The sequence below is a fragment of the Podarcis gaigeae genome (assembly GCF_964106915.1).
Source record: "Podarcis gaigeae genome assembly, chromosome: 7".
Taxonomy (NCBI): domain Eukaryota; kingdom Metazoa; phylum Chordata; class Lepidosauria; order Squamata; family Lacertidae; genus Podarcis; species Podarcis gaigeae.
This window is the reverse complement of record NC_139683.1, coordinates 76551536-76573990: the sequence shown is the minus strand read 5'-3', so window position 1 is coordinate 76573990 and position 22455 is coordinate 76551536. Positions and strand designations below refer to the sequence as shown.

General features: G+C 42.8%; 1 protein-coding gene across 2 annotated transcripts in view; it reads left to right on the top strand.

The window, feature by feature from the left end:
- The window catches only part of ANKH (ANKH inorganic pyrophosphate transport regulator), a 134647-nt gene extending 117274 nt beyond the window's left edge, over positions 1-17373 (top strand). For both annotated transcript variants that reach the window (XM_083747330.1, XM_083747331.1), the window contains exons 9-12: positions 7610-7739; positions 9766-9889; positions 13598-13697; positions 14672-17373. In XM_083747330.1, coding sequence (XP_083603456.1) covers positions 7610-7739; positions 9766-9889; positions 13598-13697; positions 14672-14785 — 468 coding nt within the window. In that variant the 3' untranslated portion in view covers positions 14786-17373. The remainder of the gene's footprint in view (positions 1-7609; positions 7740-9765; positions 9890-13597; positions 13698-14671) is intronic.
- Positions 17374-22455: the final 5082 nt, after the last annotated feature.

The window sequence follows — 22455 nt, the reverse complement described above, 5'->3', positions numbered from 1 at the left end:
TTTATTGCAAAGTGCCAACATGGCAATTTCACCTGCAAATCTCATTTTTTCTGTGTGTTTCACGTTTCTTCTTTATGACTGCTGTTGTAATAAATAATCCTTCATGAAAGTGATTGCATTACATTCTTCATTAAGTTATCTTGCTGTTGATCTATAATTTTATGGTAGAACTCAGTGCTTTTTCTCTACATTCAGTTCCTTTCTCTCTTAAGCCCCTTCTATTTATTCATTAATTGAATCTGCACACCGCCCTTCATGTCCAGGTCTCAGGGCAGCTCAAAACATAAAAATACAAGGTGAAAAACACAAAATACAGAATGAAAGCAAGAACAAACCAAGAACCCTCCTCCCTTCCAATACTTATTCCACATGTAAACATCTACATTCACAGGATTAAAGGGTAAACACAAGCCACATGACCCGAAAAGGGTCACCCTTCCGCCTGCTAAGAATTAAGCACCTGTTTATCGCAAAATGCAACCTGCACAAGCGTGTTTACATGCACCCCTATCAGCCCCAAAGGAAGTCAGCTGGCTGAAGTCCTGTTGAGCCACCCCTCAGGTACTCTTTATGATGGGAAACAACCCTCCAGAAAGGACACCCATCCCTCACACCCCAGTGTCGCCCACCATGTCGCTCTTAATTCCCTCGCCTACACCTTGCCCCCTTTGAGTCCCTGCCCGGCTTACCTCCTCCTTATTCTGCACACCCTTACTCGGGAGTAAACCCCACCGACCTTGGAGACGCTTCCTTCCCGAGAAAGCGCGGGAGGTTTCAAAGGCCCCGCACGCAAATTCCCACGCGAGATCACCTCCCGTCTTGGATTTCTTTCTCTTTTTTTGAACTCAAGTCACCTCCCTTTGTCTGGGGAGGCCGCCGCTTCGATGATGCCCCCCTCTCCTTACCCTAACCCAGCCCTCCTCTTCTTCCCTACCCCCAGCATGGAAGCTACGCCACCAGGGCTGCAGGCTTTGGACGCACGTGTGAAATCTCCTCCCACCTCCAGCACGGTGGGGCGACTGCGCGCATGCCCATAGAGAGGGCTCTGAGTGCCGTTTTTGGCACCTGTGCCATAGGTTCGCCACCACTGACTTAGGGGAAAAGGTCTGTAGGTCAGTGGCAGACATCTTTGTTAAGTTGTGGGTGAACATATCAGACGACACAGTGATTCTTCAACAGCTCTTGTTGTTTATTCACAGGCCAGGACAGAACTGAACTGAAGGGTTCAGTCAGCCTGCTTATATAGAGCTCCAGTACAATGTAACTGTAACAATTTTCTGAAACTATCCAATCACTGAACGTCACTTTCGATCCCTTATTTGCATAACTATCTACAGTATCCCCCTGCTGGCCCAGGGTGACAACTTCAGTACATAACAGTCTCGATCTGCATGCATATGGGAGCAGCATCTCTAGGTATAGCTAGGTAGCCATTCTACCTAAAATCCTGAATTGTCACTGCACATAATACTGAGGTAGATGAGCCAGAGGGCTGCCCCTGTAACAGGTGGCTTCCTATGTTCCTTCCTCATTCTGATCCTGAAGAGCTATTATTAGGAAGAAACAGGACCGGGCAGAACAATATCTGCTGGAGATCTTTGTGACGCTCCATTTGATCTAGGTGTACACATTGGCACAGCAGGTTTGTGTGCCGGACAGTTTGCCCCTTAGGTTCTGAACCTCTTAGCATCTCCAGGAGTTCCCAGTTCTGCATATTCCATTCTTTGTTCATGAAAGTGCCGGGTGTGTTTTTATATCTGATCAGGTTCACTCTTTGGAGATGGAAGCAAGTTGATCAGCCCTGTCTTGTCCTGTCCCCTGCCTTTTTGAAGCTGAACGAATTAATGAGTGCTTTATTGAAAAAGGCTCGGAGGGAAAAGTTTAATCCCTCTCTTTGTACCGGATTCAATTCAAGGACCTGCGTGGCTATTATATTTCTGAATGTGGCTTTTAAGACAGCATGGATAACATGTTTGGCCCTCAATCTCTGAACCAGAAAGTGGAGGACGTGTTTGAGGCAAACTACCTTTTAAGTCCTCTTCTGCCAGGCAATTGACCCATCTGGAAGATGTCCACAATCCCATTTGTGTCTGCCAACTCCCAAATGTTCTTAAACTCTCCGCTTTAGAGTTTTATGACCAATTCTCCTGAGTTTGCTTGCTATAAAAGGAGCGGCAGTTAAACTGTGCGAAATATTTCTTTTTAGGTATTCTAACAGCATTTTTTAAAATTATTGCCTGTGTTTAGAATAAACTTGTAAATACAGGAGAGAGTATATATTTTCCTTCATATTGCATGCATAATGCAATGAGGAAAGTTATCCATTGTGCTTATATGAGGAAGGAACAAGGGACCACTTTGAGAGCTGTGTTTGTACGGAAGAGAGTAGCTGACATTTTTATCCCATGCAAGAAGTTGGCAGCTATTTAAATCTAATTTACCAAATCATGTTGAAATAATTGAGATATAAATCTTTGCTGGGCGTGTGAGCCCTTGAAACAAGTTTAAATTCACTGAGGTTTTGTCATTCCCAAGCACATTCAGATGGTAAATGAGAAGAATACAATACGTTACAAAAAGAGGGGGGAATGTTCCCTTTAGGGATGCAAATGGATCTCTTTATTCATGCAGGGAATAGTGCCTTCATAAGAAAACCAACTTGTCTTGTCAGGGCAAGCAATCCTTTCTTAATTTTCACAATAATATACTAATCTTTAAATTCAAGTGTGACATTGCTTCCCGGGCACCCAAATCCAATCTTGTAAATGTCTTCTCTTCAACCATGAAAGCAGATAAATCACTTCCAAGAATCAAGAGCAGTAAAACAGAAAAAGAAAAAAGGAGAGCTTTTGAAAAGCCTCGAACTGACTTTAATCCTTCATAGCTGTGTACATTTTCACCGTAATAAAATTGTTGCCATTTCAAAAGAAGGCTTTAATTAGAAAACGATGTGCTCGACTCGCACATCTCCATTTTCAAAAGCAAGGTCACCTTTAAGGTCTCGAGTTACCTGTCCCAGTAAGAAGAAAAAAAGTACACTAACTTCACTGGAATTGCGAGATAATGATGGCCGTGGCAGAGAAGGGAAAGCCAGCCAGATGGGCGGGGTATAAATAATAAATTATGATGATTTATGGATATTCCTTCTGTTAAGTTGTGGGTGAACATATCAGACAACACAGCGATTCTTCAAACAGCTCTTGTCTATTCAGAGGCCAGAACAGAACTGAGCTGAAGGGCTCAGTCAGCCTGCTTATATAGAGCTCCAGTACAGCGTTACTGTAGCAACTTTCTAAAACTATCCAATCACTGAATGTCACTTTCGACTCTTCATTTGCATAACTATCTACAGTATCCCCCTGCTGGCCCAGGGTGAGAACTTCAATATATAACACCTTCGTTATGTAAAGTGGCTAAGAACAGGCAAATCTACCATATTGGCCTGAATATAAACTGCACCCGAATATAAGCCGCACGTTTAAAATTGGTAGGGGGGAGAGAAAAAATATCTGAATGCAGTGGACGCTTGGGTTGCAAACGTGATCCATGCAAGATGCACGTTTGCAACTTGCAGCGGCGTGTCTGCGCACATGTGGGTTGCAATTTGGCGCTTCTGCGCATGCGCGACTGCTGAAACCTGGAAGTAACCCGTTCTGGTACTTCCGGGTTTCGGCGGCCCATAACCCCCCAAAAAAACGCAACCTGAAGTGGCTGTAACCCGAGGTATGACTATATAAGCCGCTCTGTTCCTTGCTACTCCTGGCTACATGGGGGGTGGGATGGGGTGGAGGGGACTATGCGTGGGGTGGGTGCCTCTTTGCCACGCTCCTGGCACTGTTTGCCCCACGCTCCTGGCTGCATACCATAAGGTCGTGAATATAAGCCACACTTCAACTTTTCACGGTCAGAATTGGGGGGGGGGGGGAGTGATGCTTATATTCAGGCCAATACGGTATATGGGCAGAACTGACTTCTGTGGTTGGTACCATTAACCAATGGTAAGAGCAGAAGATCCCAGAGCCCCTCTGCTTTAGTCAGTGCCAGTCAGTGTAGCAGGCAGTACTGAACTAGATATACCAATGGTCTGACTCGGTATATGGCAGCTTCCTATGGTCCTGGTGAATAGAATCTTGGACTGAAATCCCCTCTTAGTCTTCAGGATCACTGAGTGACCTTGAACTGGCATCTCTCAGACTTAATTTCCTTTTAGAAGGGTGGTGTAGTCTTCTAAGAGTGGATAAAAATCAATTATTTTTTTAAAAATCGGTTATTTTAAATTTAAATCGGATATTTTTTATTTAAATCGGATTTTTAAAATAAAATGCTTTTGGAGGAAAAAAAATCTTTCTAGTTTTCTATTTAAGTTATGTTATAGTCCAAAGGCTATTCATCAGGAAATATGATTTAAGTTTTTCATCTGTGCTAAAATAGAGGGTTTTAAAAAATTGTTTATCCCCATCAGTTAACAAACATGGATACATATGCTATAATGTTATTGTTTTAGTTAAATAAATTGTTTAAATTGTTATAAAGGAAATGATTGCTTTTCTCCTTCCAATAAAGTACAGCAGAAAAGTTGCCCAAATATAAACTGTTATTAAACCTCACAATAATTTCACAATTGTCTGTCTATGTATTTCTAATCGTATAACCAAATCAGTAAATTTTGATATAACTGTAAAAACCACACTGAAAATTTATTATTCCAAAAACGAAACCTTCATCCGGTTGTAAATATTAAGGTTATACCAGCAGGAATGAGTCTTTCTGTTTTCTAAAAAAAGATTTAAATCAAATCTTACTGACTGGTGATTTAAATCATGGTTTGAATTGATTTGATTTAAATCAAATCCACCCAGGTCTTCCCTGACTTCCTTGGAGGAAGAGGGAGATCCAAATGTAATAAGCAAACTCCATGGGTTGTACCTTGTGCTGCAGGTGCAGAGTTCAAATCGTGCACCTGGATTCCCCCTTCTCCTCCTCTCCTCTGAAGGGTCAACTCTCTGGAGCAAATGCGCAGAGAGAGGGGGAAGTTCTGTTGTGCACAGAAATCTGCTGCACTAGCAGAACAGCAATGCTGGACCCAACCCTGTATTTTCACAACACATTTTTTAAAAAATAATTTTTATTAGTTTTCCATTACAAACATCCAATTAATAACAAATCCAATCCAATCATAATGCAAATCAAGAAAAAACAAACACCGAATTACAATCCGAATTATTAATTATTAAATTTCAGATGGACTTCCCATATTCTGGACCTCTGAAGCAATCATCTCACACAATTATATTTTCTGCTGTCTTCTTGTTGTTCTCATATTTTCACCATTCTGATCTTAAACTCTCAAAGTCCTCAGTCCCTAGTTGATTGATTCTCATCATGTTAAACAGCCACGTATCCTTTCATCTGCCAAGTGCAGTTTGATTGTGTGTGTATATATATATATATATATATATGCAGGTTTTGGTGTCCTCGGGTGTCTTCCCGTGTAAAAGTTGGGGTGTCTAGGCGACGTTTCGACGAGGTCTCACTCGTCATCTTCAGGCTGGTGCTTTCGGCTTCTTGTTACTGGAACAGAGCGGGATCTCAATGTTTGAGTTCCTATAAATACTGTAGAGGGGGTGTGGTGTCTAGCCTCCAATGTTCTGGGCAGAGAGGAAGTTCCCAGGCTAGTGTGCCTTTTCTTCTTTTGTTCCTTAATTACTTGAGAGATACCTTGAGTGATTTCTTGAGTGATATCCTGAGTACCACTTAGGTGGGTCATTAGGTGTGGATTAGTTGCTAAAGTCTTTGTGTCTTGACCTCTTGAACTTTGTGAAGAGTTTTCCTGAGAAGATGGCTGTATTGCACTTAGTTGTGCTTTGGCTTGGCTTCGTGTATAGGGGCGAGCTGTGGTTTTGTGGCTTGTGTCAGCCAGATCTGTGTAGGGATTGCAGGGGGGTGCAGCATCCGGAGGTGCCACCATGGATTGGCTACTGGATGGTGTCAGTAATTCATCTGTGGAGAGGGTCTGGGTTTGGGTCTGGTGTGGTTGATTGGTGTTGGCGTTCTGTGTGCCTCTGGATCTGGTGTCAGTTTTTGTGGAGAGGGCTAATTTCCAGATGTCTGGCAAGCGGGATGTGTCGTCACGCTTGTTCATGTTGTGAGGGTGTTTCTCTATCTCGATGGCTTCCATGATTATTCTCTTGTGGTGATGTTCCGTGTTAAAGAGCAATTTGGAATCTGCAAAATTAATTTCGTGTCCTGTTTCTTTCTTTCTTTACATGAAAGAAACAGGACACGAAATTAATTTTGCAGATTCCAAATTGCTCTTTAACACGGAACATCACCACAAGAGAATAATCATGGAAGCCATCGAGATAGAGAAACACCCTCACAACATGAACAAGCGTGACGACACATCCCGCTTGCCAGACATCTGGAAATTAGCCCTCTCCACAAAAACTGACACCAGATCCAGAGGCACACAGAACGCCAACACCAATCAACCACACCAGACCCAAACCCAGACCCTCTCCACAGATGAATTACTGACACCATCCAGTAGCCAATCCATGGTGGCACCTCCGGATGCTGCACCCCCCTGCAATCCCTACACAGATCTGGCTGACACAAGCCACAAAACCACAGCTCGCCCCTATACACGAAGCCAAGCCAAAGCACAACTAAGTGCAATACAGCCATCTTCTCAGGAAAACTCTTCACAAAGTTCAAGAGGTCAAGACACAAAGACTTTAGCAACTAATCCACACCTAATGACCCACCTAAGTGGTACTCAGGATATCACTCAAGAAATCACTCAAGGTATCTCTCAAGTAATTAAGGAACAAAAGAAGAAAAGGCACACTAGCCTGGGAACTTCCTCTCTGCCCAGAACATTGGAGGCTAGACACCACACCCCCTCTACAGTATTTATAGGAACTCAAACATTGAGATCCCGCTCTGTTCCAGTAACAAGAAGCCGAAAGCACCAGCCTGAAGATGACGAGTGAGACCTCGTCGAAACGTCGCCTAGACACCCCAACTTTTACACGGGAAGACACCCGAGGACACCAAAACCTGCATTCCTGTACCCGTGAAAATCTACGAAAGCAAATATATATATATATATATATATATATATATATATATATATATATATATATCCTTCTGTCCATATATTTTTTCCCCTTCTGTGTTTTCACACTTATTAATTGCATTGGTGCTTTCCCACTGTTGCTGCTTCATTTTTAATCACTAGGCATTGGGCTCCTTCTAGTGGGATTAGCCAAGGCATGCAAATATATTTGTACATTTTACAGTTTAGTGCACAACTAATTGTTGCTGGCCAAATTTCACCTATTGTGCAAAACAGCCCCAAAATTACCTTCATTCAAACAGCCTTCAAAATTACCTTTCATGAAATCTGAAAAAAAAAATTTTTTTTGAGTGTTTACTCTTCGATGAGAAGGCACTAAAATCATTCCTAATAGCCCACCCCAAAGTGCAGGGAACATATAGTAAAAACCAAGGGGGAAATGAGGGACCATTTCCAAATGTGTTTAGAATTGAGAGTATGGGACGATGTCAAATGTTTAACCGCTTTTTTCCGGTTCTCCTCCCCCAGCTCTGTTTTGTGATGTTCTGGACTCCAAACGTGTCTGAGAGGATTCTGGTTGATATCATTGGAGTGGATTTTGCCTTTGCGGAGCTCTGTGTCATTCCACTTCGTATCTTCTCCTTCTTCCCAGTTCCAGGTACGGGAAAAGGGAAGGGAGGGAGGGAACCATCCGTCAGATTATACATTAATCCCGTGCATTTCCATTTCCTTCTCCCTGACCTGCGTATGTGTCTAGTGTGGTTCAACCAAAGAGATTCTAGTGATGGCACCATAATTTATATCAGTGGAGGCTGGGTGCTTTTTTATATATGGCGCTGTGGTCTAAACCATTGAGCCTAGGGCTTGCCAATCGGAAGGTTGGTGGTTCGAATCCCCGCGACGGGGTGAGCTCCCATTGTTCGGTCCCTGCTCCTGCCAACCTAGCAGTTCGAAAGCACACCAGTGCACGTAGATAAAAAGGTACCGCTCCAGTGGGAAGGTAAACGGCATTTCCGTTCGCTGCTCTGGTTCGCCAGAAGCAGCTTAGTCATGCTGGCCACATGACCTGGAAAAACTGTCTGCTGACAAACGCCGGCTCCCTAGGCCTGTAAAGTGAGAAGAGCAACCCCAGCATCATTCGCAACTGGACTTAACTGTCAGGGGTCCTTTACCTTTAGTGCAATGTTACCAAGAGGCAGGACTTGGGCCTGGCTAATAGAAACAGCAGAGAAAGTGGCAAGCCTCTCTGTATTGTTCTGGCCCAGAGGTGTAACGCGGGGAGTGCTGTGGGGGCCGTGACCCGGGGTGCAATTTTGAGAAGGGCCTGATCCGGCAGCAGCAGCTCTTCTGACCCAGCGGCAGAGGGCAGCTCTCCTCAGCCACAGCGTCTCTGTCGGCAGGTCAGGTCTGACCTGGTAGCTGAGAGTGGTTGGCACCTTCTCGCCCCTACACTGAACTGTGGCGCATGGCAGGGCGCCTTCTGCACCCCACACCCCTTGGGGGGCGCCCCCTGCCCCAGACTGCTCAGGCATATGCTCCGCCGTTGTTCTGGCCACAGGTGGGCAATTGCATCGTTGAATGCATTCAGGTCCTGTATACCTGAAGGAGCGTCTCCACCCCCATCGTTCAGCCCGGACCTTGAGATCCAGCGCCGAGGGCCTTCTGGCGGTTCCCTCATTGCGAGAAGCAAAGCTACAGGGAACCAGGCAGAGGGCCTTCTCAGGAGTGGCACCCACCCTGTGGAACACCCTCCCAGCAGATGTGAAGGAAGAAAGCAGCTATCCTATCTTTAAAAGACATCTGAAGGCAGCCCTGTTTAGGGAAGTTTTTAACATTTAATGCTGTATTGTTTTTAACATTTGATTGGGAGCCACCCAGAGTGGCTGGGGAAACTCTATGTCCAGATATAAAACAAATAGAAGTAAAAACAAAACGTTCAGTTTTTTATCAGCAAGTGAGAGTACAGTGGTACCTTGGGTTAAGAACTTAATTTGCTTCAGAGGTCCGTTCTTAACCTGAAACCGTACTTAACCTGAGGTACCACTTTAGCTAATGGGGCCTCCCGCTGCCGCCGTGCAATTTCTGTTCTCATCCTGAAGTAAAGTTCTTAACCTGAGGTACTACTTTTGGGTTAGTGGAGTCTGTAACCTGAAGCATCTGTAACCCAAGGTACCACTGTATTCTAATTGTTTTGTCCAGCAGGGCTTTCCCCACCCGTTATACTTCTCATAGGCAAGACTGTGACTATTAAGTGGTGTCTTTTAATTGCGTACCTGCTGTCCTCATATCTGAAATGTTGGTGGTTTAATTGCATGGAATATCTGCAGCTTTTAATAGCAGCCCATGGTGAGCTTGAACTTCATGCAAACTACGGATATTGTCGTGAACTTGTCAGCAAATGAACTCTGAGGGCTGCAGGCGGTAGCATTGAGAGCTTAGGCCAGTGCAATGCATTGGATTGGCTCCGCAACCATGGACCCCACTGGACTGTGGTTCCTGCGCCTTACCCCTTCTAACTGTGTTAGAAAGCCAGGGGAGCAATGGTGCTGTACCTCTGTCACCTCACCAGCTGCTACTGGCCACAGGAGACCAAATGGTTTATCCAGAGAGTCTGCTACAGACAGGATGCGCAGCCATGCTCTCCCTGCCAGTATCTGATTGTTCTTCCCACGTTCTTTTTACAGTCACAGTAAGAGCACATTTGACAGGATGGCTGATGACGTTAAAAAAGACTTTTGTGCTGGCCCCCAGCTCGGTCCTGCGGATCATTGTCCTCATCACCAGTCTGATTGTGTTGCCTTACTTGGGGTAAGTTCGTCTGGTTCTTTTTCCCCAGCATCTGGATAGCACATCACCCAAAACATAAGAGGCCCACCAAATGTCCCATGCATAAAATAGAACCACAGTATTATCCACCCGCATGAAATTGCTGCACTGGTAGGTAGAAGAATGGCAGGTGAAGTTGACGGATTATGCTGAAATGGCAAAAATAACCAGAAGAATCAGGAAGACCAAAATTTTAATAAGGGATGGGGAAAATGTATAATTTATCTTAAAAACCATTGTAAACTGATAAAATCGTTAGTAGGATTGGAACAACACTTGTAGTTTAATGTTGAATTTTGGATATAATGGAGATGTAAAAGATTTGGATTATTATAAAAGATGCAGGAGGAAATGGTTAACAAAAGGGAGGAGGGAAGTCCAGGAGATTCTTTGGAATCTTTTTCTGTTGGTTGTTGGATAATTGACTGTAAAACTTCAAACTGAAAAACAATATATATATATATTTTAAAACAAATTGCTGCAGTTCTGTTGCAATGCACACAGATGCTAGTTTGTTCAGAAGAGCCTCCAGTGCCATCATCTCTGAATTATTCGTTAATGGGATATCTAACATGACAGTTGGCACTTTGTCTTTCCACGCATCCTCATCTGTGGTGCAGCATGCTATATCGTTCTATTATACTATAACTAAACCTAAACTTCTGCTCTACATAAATTTTGCTACACCACCAAAATGAACCACCGTTCAGCCACGTGCCTAAAAACTGGTAGCTGCAGCCTTCCGCCCAATCCAGCCCTTTGAGGTTGGCACCATTAAGATACACCTTTATAAAAATAACCCCAGAACTATTCTTAGTAGGTTTATTCACAACAGGCATTCCAAAAGATAATAAAAGATTTTGTCTGTACGCAATAATGCCCGCCAGGATAGTGATTGCAAAATATTGCAAATGCAACATAAACCCAACCAAAGAAGAATGGTTATTAAAATTAAGTGAATACCTTGAACTGGCGAAATTAACAGAAATAGTAAGAAACCAACCAAATGAAAAAATCAGGAGAGAATGGGATGTCTTTACAAATTATATGAAGAAAGTCGGTTCCCAAAATTATAATTGGCTCAGTCTGACTAAAAATTCCACAGGTAAACAAATAGTCTCTCCATTAATGCAAAACGATTACAGACAACTAAAGATATGAGATCATATAAACGGTGTAGTGGTTGAAGGAAGTCAACTTTTTCTATTTTCCTTTTGACTTTTTTATTTCTCTTTTTTCCCCTTTTTCTTTCAGTATGTATCATTTTCTTATTTTCTGTATTTTTTCTTCTTATTAGTAGCTTTTTGGTATTTGGCAACGTATTATTTGTATAACTGTACTCTTTTTTTGACATGTATGTAATACTTAAAAAATTGTGGGAAACCATTTGTTTGCTACACCACTGAAATGAACCACTGTTCAGCTATGGGCCTAAAAACTGGTAGCTGCAGCCTTCTACCCAATCCAGTCTTTGCGGTTTGGCACCATTCCCAGTTGTTTCCACAAAGCTATCGGCTGATCAGTTCACCTGTGTCTGGTTTCCAGGGTCAGCTCTGCTTCTCTTGCCTTGCCCCTTCTTCTTTTAGCCTTTACTTCTCAGCTCTCATTCAAAGGCTCTCAACAGAAAACTGCCTCCTACCAGGTCAGGCAGCTCTCAGCTCTCTTTGTCCACCTCACCTGGCATTATCTGTTCTGGCCGATGGTGATTTTTCCAAGGTCTCTCTTGGCAGAGAGTGGGGTTTCTCATCACCTGCAACTGATCCTTTGAACGGGAGATGCGTGGAAAATATGTTCTCTTCTATTGAGCTTATATAGCCTGTCCTCAAGTTCACCTGGAATTTATTTTCTTCTTCTCCAAAGAGACTTTCCCTCTCATTCAAAGATTTCATTTCATGGCCCGGACTTGGTGTATCATGGGGAATGTATCCATGCACAGAAATATCAGCCCCAACCATTTTGCTCTATGGAGGGGGCACCATTAGTTGTTTTTGCTTGTACTCTCTTGACAGCAGGGAGAATGAATCTGGCACACGGGCCTGCAATATTCTTGAGCTGACGACAGTGCTCTGATGGTTCTTCAGAGAATATGCATATCTTGCCCTGTGTCCATAATTTCCTTCTTCTATTCACCTGCATGCTATTTGTGCAGACAACGGGACGCGGGTGGCGCTGTGGTCTAAACCACTGAGCCACTTGGCCTTGTTGATCAGAAGATTGACAGTTTGAATCCCTACAACGGGGTGAACTCCTGTTGCTCTGTCCCAGCTCCTGCCAACCTAGCAGTCCGAAAGCATGCCAGTGCAAGTAGATAAATGGGTACAGCTGTGGCAGGAAGGTAAACAGTGTTTCCGTGTGCTCTTGTTACCGTCACGATGTTCCATTGTGCCAGAAGCAGTTGAGTCATGCTGGCCACATGACCTGGAAAGCTGTCTGTGAACAAACGCTGGCTCCCTCGGTCTGAAAGCGAGATGAGTACCGCAACCCCATAGTCACCTTTGACTGGACTTAACTGTCCAGGGGTCCTTTACCTTTTTTTAAAAAAACCCAACCTATTTTTGCAGGATGAGGAGATCACCACTCCAGAGGATGGCATTGTTAATGAGTTGATTTGCTCTGCTGTCTGTGATATGTTTGCTGAAAGGATCTGCTTTTCATATTAGAGAAAACGAAGCTAACATCCGTGTTTTGCATAAGAGAAAACAGCTTCATTTCCATTTTCTAACAATTTATTATTATTCTTTATTAAATTTGTATACCACCCTTCATCCGAAGATCCCAGGGTGATCCACAACAGAATTTAGAGTGTGTTCCGTAGCTGTAGTACAATGATTTGGGCTTTCTAGGAAACTCTTGACAGGATTACCTTAAACGTCAGAAAAAGATTATTAACACCTACCTTGCACTTTAGCTAGAACACTGGCCTGTTTAAAGGCATGCTTTTGCTGCAAAATTGATTCTCTTTTTTGGTTACTAAATAATAAAAATAATCATTCGCCTAGCTGCAGCTGCCAAGGTATTGTACGATCATTTCAAAGCAATGCCATCGTGAAATTCAGCCTTGTCCCCTCTGCGTCTTTTTTCTTGATGTTCCTTGGCTTTAGCCCAAAGGCTGAGCCCTTTCTCCCCCATGCCTTCCTCAGGTAGCAAGCAAATCTTCTGATCACTGATCACTCTTCTCCATGTCCCTCGTTTCTTCAAGTCCCTGCTCCTCTTTTGCTGCCTATTCTGTCCCTTCAGCCACTCAAGCTCCTGGACTTACCTGTGCTGCTTGTCGCAGTTCAAGCTCCCTTCCTAGCTGAAGCGCTTTCCTGCTTAACTCTGAAAGCACATGGACATCATTGGCATATAGCCTCTCCTGTCTAGTGTAAGTCTTTTCTCCCTGCCATGCCCTTGTTTCAGCTTCGTGCAGTAGCTAGCGATGGTTAAAGTTGAAGGTTGACAGCTACCAGTCAACATTCTGTGCCACTGGAGCCAATGCTAAGAGGAAGGAATTGTTACAGGCGACAAGGCAGCTATTGTTAGCCTCTTACACTGCAAGAGACAACTGTGTTTAAAACGTCTGTAATGCCTATCCTTTATCATTTTAATTCTACCCTTCCTTATAGTAGCACAGTGACCATGGATTAAGTATATATGTGAGAGAGATGATAATGAAAGTTGGCGTATTTTTTCTTCTCCTCGTGTGATTAGGGTTCATGGAGCCACCTTGGGAGTAGGATCACTTCTGGCGGGCTTTGTAGGAGAATCTACCATGGTTGCAATAGCAGCTTGTTACGTCTATCAGAAACAGGTAAGAAATTGCTGTCGCAGAGTGACTGCTTCCGCAGAGCAGGAATAGGGAACCTGTGTCCTAGCTCTCGCTGAGATGACCGTTTTTGAAATTAGCTTGAGATGGAGGGAACTGAACATGCCCTTGAAACACAGTTTGGATGTTCTGTTTCCCTATTTTCAACAGATGGGGGTGGACCACTTAACTTATTGTACTGTATTAGGTAGCCGTGGAACCTTGTTTTCCTTTTTCAACATTGTATAAATTCGAGTTCATTGCAGATTAGAGTTCATCAGAACTTCCTGGAAAGCCCATGTGACTATTTGATTTCGCATAGCCACGTGGGTATCCCAGGAAGGCCTGCCATGCTGTCAGCAAGTGTTCCTCAAACTTGGGTCTCCAGCTATTGTTGGACTGCAAATCCCATCAGCCCTGACCACTGGTCCTTCTAGCTATGGATGATGGGAGTTGTAGTCCAACAACAACTGGGAACCCAGATTTGAGAAACACTGTGTAAGCTGACATAGAGAGAGCTTTGTGCTGCTATGACTGCACACATGGTTTTGTCCTTTACAATTCTTCTTTTTTTAAAAAGCAAGGGGATGAAGCAGCACTGAACAATATAAGCCTTTTCAGGTATAGACTGCAGCTCAAACTATATGTGATGTGAATGGCATACTTCCACCACATTTTCTTTTGTTAACTGAAGCAACTTCCCAACAGTAAGCTATGATGCCTTAGCAGGGGGAAATCTTGTTTTCAGTCTACATTTCCCCACTGAGCCCGCCTCTTATTGGTGACTACATCCCAGGATCCTGTTTTGTGGAGGATAGGAAAAGGGCGCGATTGGGGCAACTCCCACTTGATTAACATCATGAGTAGTTTCCAGTGAGAATTAGGCCTGAGCACTTGGGGATTATTTGGTTCCCTTGGTTTTAAAAGCCAAGCAGACTTGCAAGGCCGCCTCCCACAACGCTCTTGTCTCTCCCCATTAGAAAAAGAAGAGGAACGACAATGAGACGGCAACAGAAGGCGAGGACTCTGCCATGACTGACATGCCTCACACGGAGGAAATGACGGACATTGTCGAAATGAGAGAGAACGAATAGCAAATGACAGGTGACTGTTCTCTGCAGGGACAACTGGAAGCGTATTTCTCTCTCTGTTTCTCTCTCGCGCATACTTCATTGTTTCTTTGTAATAAAGAGGCCTTGATTCCAAAGGTTTCAGATAACGAATTCCCTAGCATACCAAGTATGAAGGCATGGATGAGGGACTGAAAGGAACAGTCTCTGCTTCCCTTCCCTCTCCCTTCGACTGAAATTCTTCTCTCACCACATGCAAACTCAAGAGAACGTGGCCGCTACACGGTAGCTGGGATCTCCCTTCTTTCGACAGTCTCCATTTGTCGGCTTATTCGTGGATTCTGCTGCCGTCCTTTCTGCCTCTGCCAGTGCTTCCCACACACTTCCTTTTTAAAATAATAATAATAATAATGGAAGGTTTGAAATGCAGCCTTTGGGACGGGGGAGACACACATCGTTAGCTTTATTTTATTTGCTTGAAAATGACTTTGATCTATTGACCTGTACCACGGTGGGTTTTTCACTATGGTTTTCTCATTGCTCCGTGTAATCTGTTGTATACCGCTGCAAAGCAGAATTCTGAGGCCCGGGGTTCAAGAAAATGATAGGTGGAATACATTAAATAGACCATGATAAACACAGGACAAGACTTTTGTTTAGAGTTTATGATAAGATGCAAAATAATCTTTCTCTTCTCTGGTTTCTCAGTTGTTATCTGTGCTACACTAACCTTATAACTGTGTTTTTTTTATAAAAAAATCAACTATGGACATTTAAATCAGACGCTTTATATAGAATATTAGTGTCCAGTCTAAAATCCTTTCTTCACAAGACTTTGGCTTCCATTTGGTGTGCAGGATACTGTTGTTTAAGGTTTGAGGCAAGCAATTGTATCCCAAAAGGAAGGTGACGAAAAAAGGCGAGGGGGGAGGGAAACCACAGCCAATACTTAGAAACCAAAGTTGTAATCCAGTGTTTTGAAAATATGGCTGTTTGTACTGTCTATTAAAAAATATATATACACATGCTAACATATACAGAGAATATCATGGCATATCCCTTTAACGGAGGTAACTCTGTATAGGGTTGTCGCTTTCAACGTTTTACCAGCACTGCGTGGAAAAAAGCCTACTGCACTGAAAGAAGGCAGGCATTTTGACATGCTGTGTGTGGTGTCTCTGGCCAAAGGAATTAGTATTTCATCTGTCACCCATTAATCTGGTTGGGCTGGGAGTGTCTACATGGGCCGCGCTCTGGTGACTGAATGAGCTTATGCTTCATCCGTCACAAATACAGGTCACAAAAGCCCAGGATTCCAGCCTTCATGTGGCAGGGCTGACTGTAGAACCAGCAAAGGGTTTATGCAACCAGCTTCCTGCTGTTGGTGCGCAAATGTGGTGAGGAACGTACCTGTTCTGGGTGTTGAATCGGAAACGCCAGCACTTTCCATGCAGGTGTGTGCATGCGTAGACAGGGCAAGGTGGGATCTTCCAGGTGCCCGTCTAGGAACTTTTTGACCACGTGACATGATGTAATCATAATCCGAGAGGAAATGTCTTGAAATGTTCCATTTCAAGGTTTCTTTAGCCAAACTATATTTTTCTATAAGGTGTAGAGCAGTAAAATGACTTTATTTAATTGTGCTCAAAGCCATTTTCTAGATTTGGGGTGGGGGCAGGTAGCTTAGAACCGATGAAATCTTACAATTGCGATCTTATATCAATATATGTGTATATATACATATGAATGTGTATAAATATATATATTGTACATTATTGTGTAATTTATTTTAGGCTGCAACATGTTTCTTATTTTTCCAAAGCTCAGTAAAAAAAAAAAAAAGAGAAAAAAATTCTAGTGCAAAGCGAAGTTTGATTGTGTGCTGAAACTTAACCATTAAGAAGCGTACTTTTTTTGGGTAAATGTTGCATTTCTGCAAAATGGATAATTCGGTTTGGCACGTGCACACAAACACACATGCGCAAACGCAATAAAGATGTCAGGGTCACTTTCACAACCAGCAAGAATTCTGCAAACCAGTTTGGGAATATGGATCAACAACTTGGAGACCTCAGAGAGCGAGCCAGCCAGCCTGAAGAGATCACCAGCCCAGCCTTCAGTTGCTGAACCAATGGCAAGAGAGGTGTGTGCAGGATTAATGGGATTCCTCAGCACCTTCCTGTGTGAAATGGAAAAGAATCCTAGCCTGCCACTCTTCAGAGTGTCTCAGCTGAAATAGTTTGCTGATGAATGATGACAGTGCTGTTCAACAACAGGTTCTTTTTGCTTGCCACGAAAATATACTGGATAAAAATCAATACTGCGTAGTTTATATTCTGTCTTCACATACATGAGGCTCATGTATGTATCATATGTCTGTGTGCGTGTCTGTAAGCACTCACACAAATGTTGGCAAATGTTACCGATTTTTCTCGGCCAGGACAATACTGATTTCTCTAGCATGATCAGACTCTAAATTTGCATCTCTTTGGAAATAAAACGAGAAGAGTATATTTCTTGTGACAGTCCCTCTGATATCGTTAACAAATGTATGCTGTAATATTTTTTATTTGGGCCTAGAGCCGGATAAATATTAAAGATCTAATATTTCAGTGCTGAAATACTTATTTAGCTAGGTGTTTGGCTAAATAGCAACTTTTTAATTATCTGTGTGGCTGGAATATTTAAGGTTGGTTTTTTTACCCGAGACTGTAACTTCAAATGCAGTCATCTTTAAGGAAAAGGTCCTTAATTCCAAGAAAGAAAGAAAATATTATCGACTATAGCAAGTACAGCTCAAAGTACACCAGTTTGACAACTTGTTTATGAATATGGTTTTATATTGAGCAACCTGTGGCTCACAAATCATGTGTTGCTTCTATTTTTCATAGGTTATTCATGTTCTGGCCTGGTGTAGGTTCAACTAGGGGATGTGTACCTTTCTCTGAACTCAAAAGCCAAATGTTTGTGAAGTTATGAAATCCCTACAGGTCAACCCTTCAGCTTCCACTCTGCAAACCATTATGTCTGCGCTATTGATTGACATATAGGCATTTTCTAGCTCAAGGCCCTCATTTGTATTTTATTTATACAAATTGCTGTAAACAGAGAACAATACAAACGATGTGGCCACGTCAAAGACACACATTGCTTTTAAAATTGCCCTTGATCCTTTTTGAAAAGGCCGTTGTTCGTTTCTACTATTCTAGTTGGGCCTCACATCTACCATTCATGGCTGAACTTCATTGGTTCAAAATTAAATTCCAGTCAATCCGTAATAGAAGTATCCTTCAAACGTTACTAGCAGACATAGGCAGTACTGTAAAGTTGTACCTTGGATCCCAAACGCCTTGGTACTCAGACATATTGGCTCCTGAACGCCACAAACCTGGAAATGAGTGTTCCAGTTTGCAAATGTTATTTGGAACCCAAACATCCAACGGGGTTTCCAGTTGGCTGCAGGAGGTTCCTGCAGCCAACCAGAAGCCGCACTTTGGTTTCTGAACATTTTGGAAGTCGAACAGACTACCAGAACTGATTTTGTCCGACTTCTGAGATAAGACTGTACACAGATTGTTTTATTTTTGAAAATGTGTTGCAGTTTGATGGGGCAAGAGCCCAACTCAACGAAAGCGAGGTTGCAGATTGCTCAGAGACTTAGTATATCTCAGTAGCAGAATACAGAGGAAGGAACCTAAGGATAAATTACTGTTTGTGGCTTTGTAAGTTAATGAGCAGGTGAAGCTGGGAAGTCAGATCTCAAACAGATCGGTCATGCTTCCGCCACCGTTTTCCGCCCGTTGCTCCTTGCACAGGATCTCCTCTTGGCCATCATGAAACGTTTTGGAGAAGCATAGGAACCTGCTCTCACACAGGGAATCCTGAAAAGTCGCAATGCATTTGTCAAAGTCATCTCTTTTGTTGGTCTCAGTCCCCGCGGAGATGTGCTTGAGAACCTTGAGTCTTCTGAACTCCCAAGATGGACATCCATCCATGTTCAGGGACATGCCACTGCCCATCATGTATGTATGTGAATACAAAGGCAAGGAATTTATTTTGAGAGGGATTTTGTGTGCTGGCCAAGGCTCCCCTTTTGACACCCCCCCCAAACATCTGCTGGTGCTTCGCTTCCAGTTATGGAGCCCATCTTTGAAGGGAAAAACCGCAATAAATTCATGGCTGAGGATGGCATTTGCAAGTAGAATGGAAAGCAGCAGGGCAGGATTGTTCCCTCACCTCTGGTCTTCTAAATACCCCTGCAAATGGCCCCCATTTTAGTTGGGTACCCCATGTTTGCTTCGTGTTATGTATCTCCACCCTTAGACCTGAAGTGCAGTTCCCATGAGGCTTATTACAGACAAGCAGAAAGTTTGCTGCACCATCACCTGAGGAATTGACCTGAAAATTAAGAGGGAGGATAAAAGAATGACCCCTGCCCCTGACACATGGCTTACAACATATTCATTCTCAGAAACTTACCAGCATCCGCCATTTTCAGAAGTGAAGAAATAAATGCACAAGATATTGGAGGGGAAAGTCACATGCAGCTACTTCTACAGATATTCTAACTCTCAAATAAATAGATATAAAAGACTGCTTCAGAATGATTTCTCCACCTTCATCATAACAGCATATTTAAAGGGTGGTTTGTGTCGTGTCACAGATGGGTTTATGTTCTGTCTTCTGTTACTTCACTTGCCGTGAAGGAATTTACCTGAAAGGTCCCCCCCCCCTTTTTTTGGCATTCGATGGCTTTCCTCATGACAAAAATTAAAATGTAGTTCTTGACTAAACGTCGATTCATGCAGTGATTTAAGAACTTTTAAGGATCTTTTCACTGGGTAGGTATTTTCAGTTTTCAAATCCTGATTCTGTATTTGCCACCTCAATGAGTTTTTCCCGCATGCACTTGAATCGAACCTTCCTTGCAGCCCATCAGAAATAGGCCACAAGCAGTGAGGGAGAAAGAAACCCCCAAATTCTTATTGACTCGGGGCTGAAAACACTAAAAGCTTCTAAATAATAAATCTGCATCTATGTGATCTGAGTATCCCATCAGCACAACCGTTTAGTTCAATAGTTGAGGACAGAAGGTGCATGTTTTTAAAAGGCAACTGTCCCCCGAGGATCTGGACAATTGGACGCATTTTTCCACCCACCGTTCAAAGCCTTTCTTTAAGAATTAGAAATAAGAAGCAGTTAAGATTTCTGGAAGGGAAAATTGCAATGGTTGGTGATAGACAGCTAGTAATGGATAGCATGAAAGATGGCATCGGAAAGGCAAAATAACTCAAAAACACCTTTGAAGCCGTAAAGCAATGAATTTTTCATTTCGTTGCAAGATGTAGGATGTATCACCATCCGGTGAGGGGCGCTGTCTTATTCAAATTGGGAGGAAAAGGTTGCTTCACATCTGATTTATTAAGTTTCAAGTTAATAGTGCCTCAAGTATGCAGTCCATTGTCCAGTGTTTGCATTTTTCATATCTTTTGAAAAGCCAGTCACTAATAAAGGGTCACAGCCGAGTTACAACTCATTTTATATTAATTCAACCGATGAGACTCAGTTGGAAGACATGGTCTAATTTGGTTGTGCTCTCGAAGCCCTGTGATGGAGTGAAGGTTATTTGCAGAGTGTCCGTGTGTGACTTTTGTGAAATATTTTCTGCTGTCCTTAAAGTAATGAATGTTTTTTTATATATATAAAAATAATTTGTTATCCAGGGCAGAAATGGCTAAAAGCCTCTAAATAATAAATTGGCCTCTACATAGGGGTCAGTATACGTTCAACGTGACATTTTAGATCACTGGTGATGGTCACAATAAATATTTCAAGACCTACGCAGAGAAACGAAGGCGCAATCTGTCGAGATTTCATCAGGCCTTGAGGCAGAGGTGCTGCTTCGGGATGACTTGTTATTCAGATGACTAGATGAAAGCACACACTGCTTTAACATTTCGCCCACCTAGCCAAAAAAGGGGCCTGAATGTCAAATTGTCAGTGGTTCATTGCTTTGAAGACCAGGCTGCACTGCTTGAAAGCTATGCCAATAAGCCAAGACCTCCTCTTGCATAAATTCAGGCAAAGCAGGGGGTTCTCAGTGGAGTCACTGTGCCATTTACCTTAGCTGTTACTCCAACCAAGCTGTGCTAGAAGTTGCAGAGTAATGCGGATTTATAAAGGCCTCTTTTATATTGGCAACTGCAAAGATCATGCCTTTGCCGCCTTTTAATGATTGGACCATTTAGTTGGGGTCAGTTTAGTCAGCTTTTAAACACTTTGGTGGCTTAGCTATCTCAAGCCTTGGAGGGAAGAGAAATGACGGAGATAATACATATTAAGTCATTTTAAATTAAGCTTTAAGTCTCAAGGGGAAGTAAATTTAACCCACATTCTGCCTTATTGTAAAGTGCTCCGTTTAAAATCTAGAGATTCATATCTTGCTCCAAGTGGTCTCTCCTCCAAGTTGCTAGCAAAGGCCACACATATACAGTCACAAACACATAGCTTTGCTAAAGCCAGTACTTGCTAGGCTTAGAAAATACAATACCCATGAGCTCGGCCCTCCAGATGTTTTTGGCCTACAACTCCCATCATCCCTAGCTAACAGGACCACTGGTCAGGGATGATGGGAACTGTAGTCTCAAAACATCTGGTGGGAGGGCTGAGTTTGCCTATGCTTGCCCTTGAGGGAATTGTGATTGACTGCCTTCATCCTGCAACCATACAGACAATGGCAGATTCAGGTAGCTAGCCGTGTTGGTTTGATGCAGACGAAATGAATAAATAAAAATTAAAATTGTCCAGTAGCACTTTAGAGACCAAGTTAGTTAGTTCTGGGTATAAGCTTTTGTGTGCATGCACACTTCTTCAGATATACTGAAACAGAAGTCACCAGACCCTTATATATAGTGGGAGAAGACTATCTTAGTTGGACTCTAAGGTGCTACTGGACAATTTTTTCATTTTTATTTATTTAGACAATGGTGGAGTTAAAGTATTTGCTTTTAACATGCACACATGAGGGAAATATTGGTAGAACTGAGCATCAAATGCTATTGTTCCAGCTCATGGTTAACTGGAATTACAATTCTTGTTCCTCTTTCAGCAACACTTCTCTGCGTATAATTTTTTCCTGTAAAGAAGGGGAATGACAGAGTACAATAAATTCACACTTCTGTACTACAGCAATTAAACCAGAAACGCATTCGCTGCCAATCTATCATGAACAAGCCAGCACTAATGGTAGAACTAAGATTGCTTTGATAATGGCCTTTTCAGGGGGAAAAAAGAGATCTGCTTTCAATCTCGCCACGCTATTCAACAACTAAGGTCCACGACCAGCCACAGACTTATGTTCTCTTGGCTTGTGATATATGGAAGAAGGAAGCCCTAGCAACAGCTGCAGCATCTTAAATCAGTGGGATATGAATCAGGATTACTACTTAGTCACATAAAATAGCAAGGGTGACATGATGGAAGGCTTTGGCTTTACATCAACCAGCCCCCCCCCAAATTCAGTAAAATTTACTGTTATGGAAGGAGACACTTTCAAAGAGAAAGTGTCTCCATTAACTCCGTCACGATGAACGTACCAAAACTCCAGTAGCTGATAACTGAGTTATGCACACATCTGTCCGATGAGTCTATTGCATTATAAAGTGACAACTATACCACCATTTATGAGACAGAAT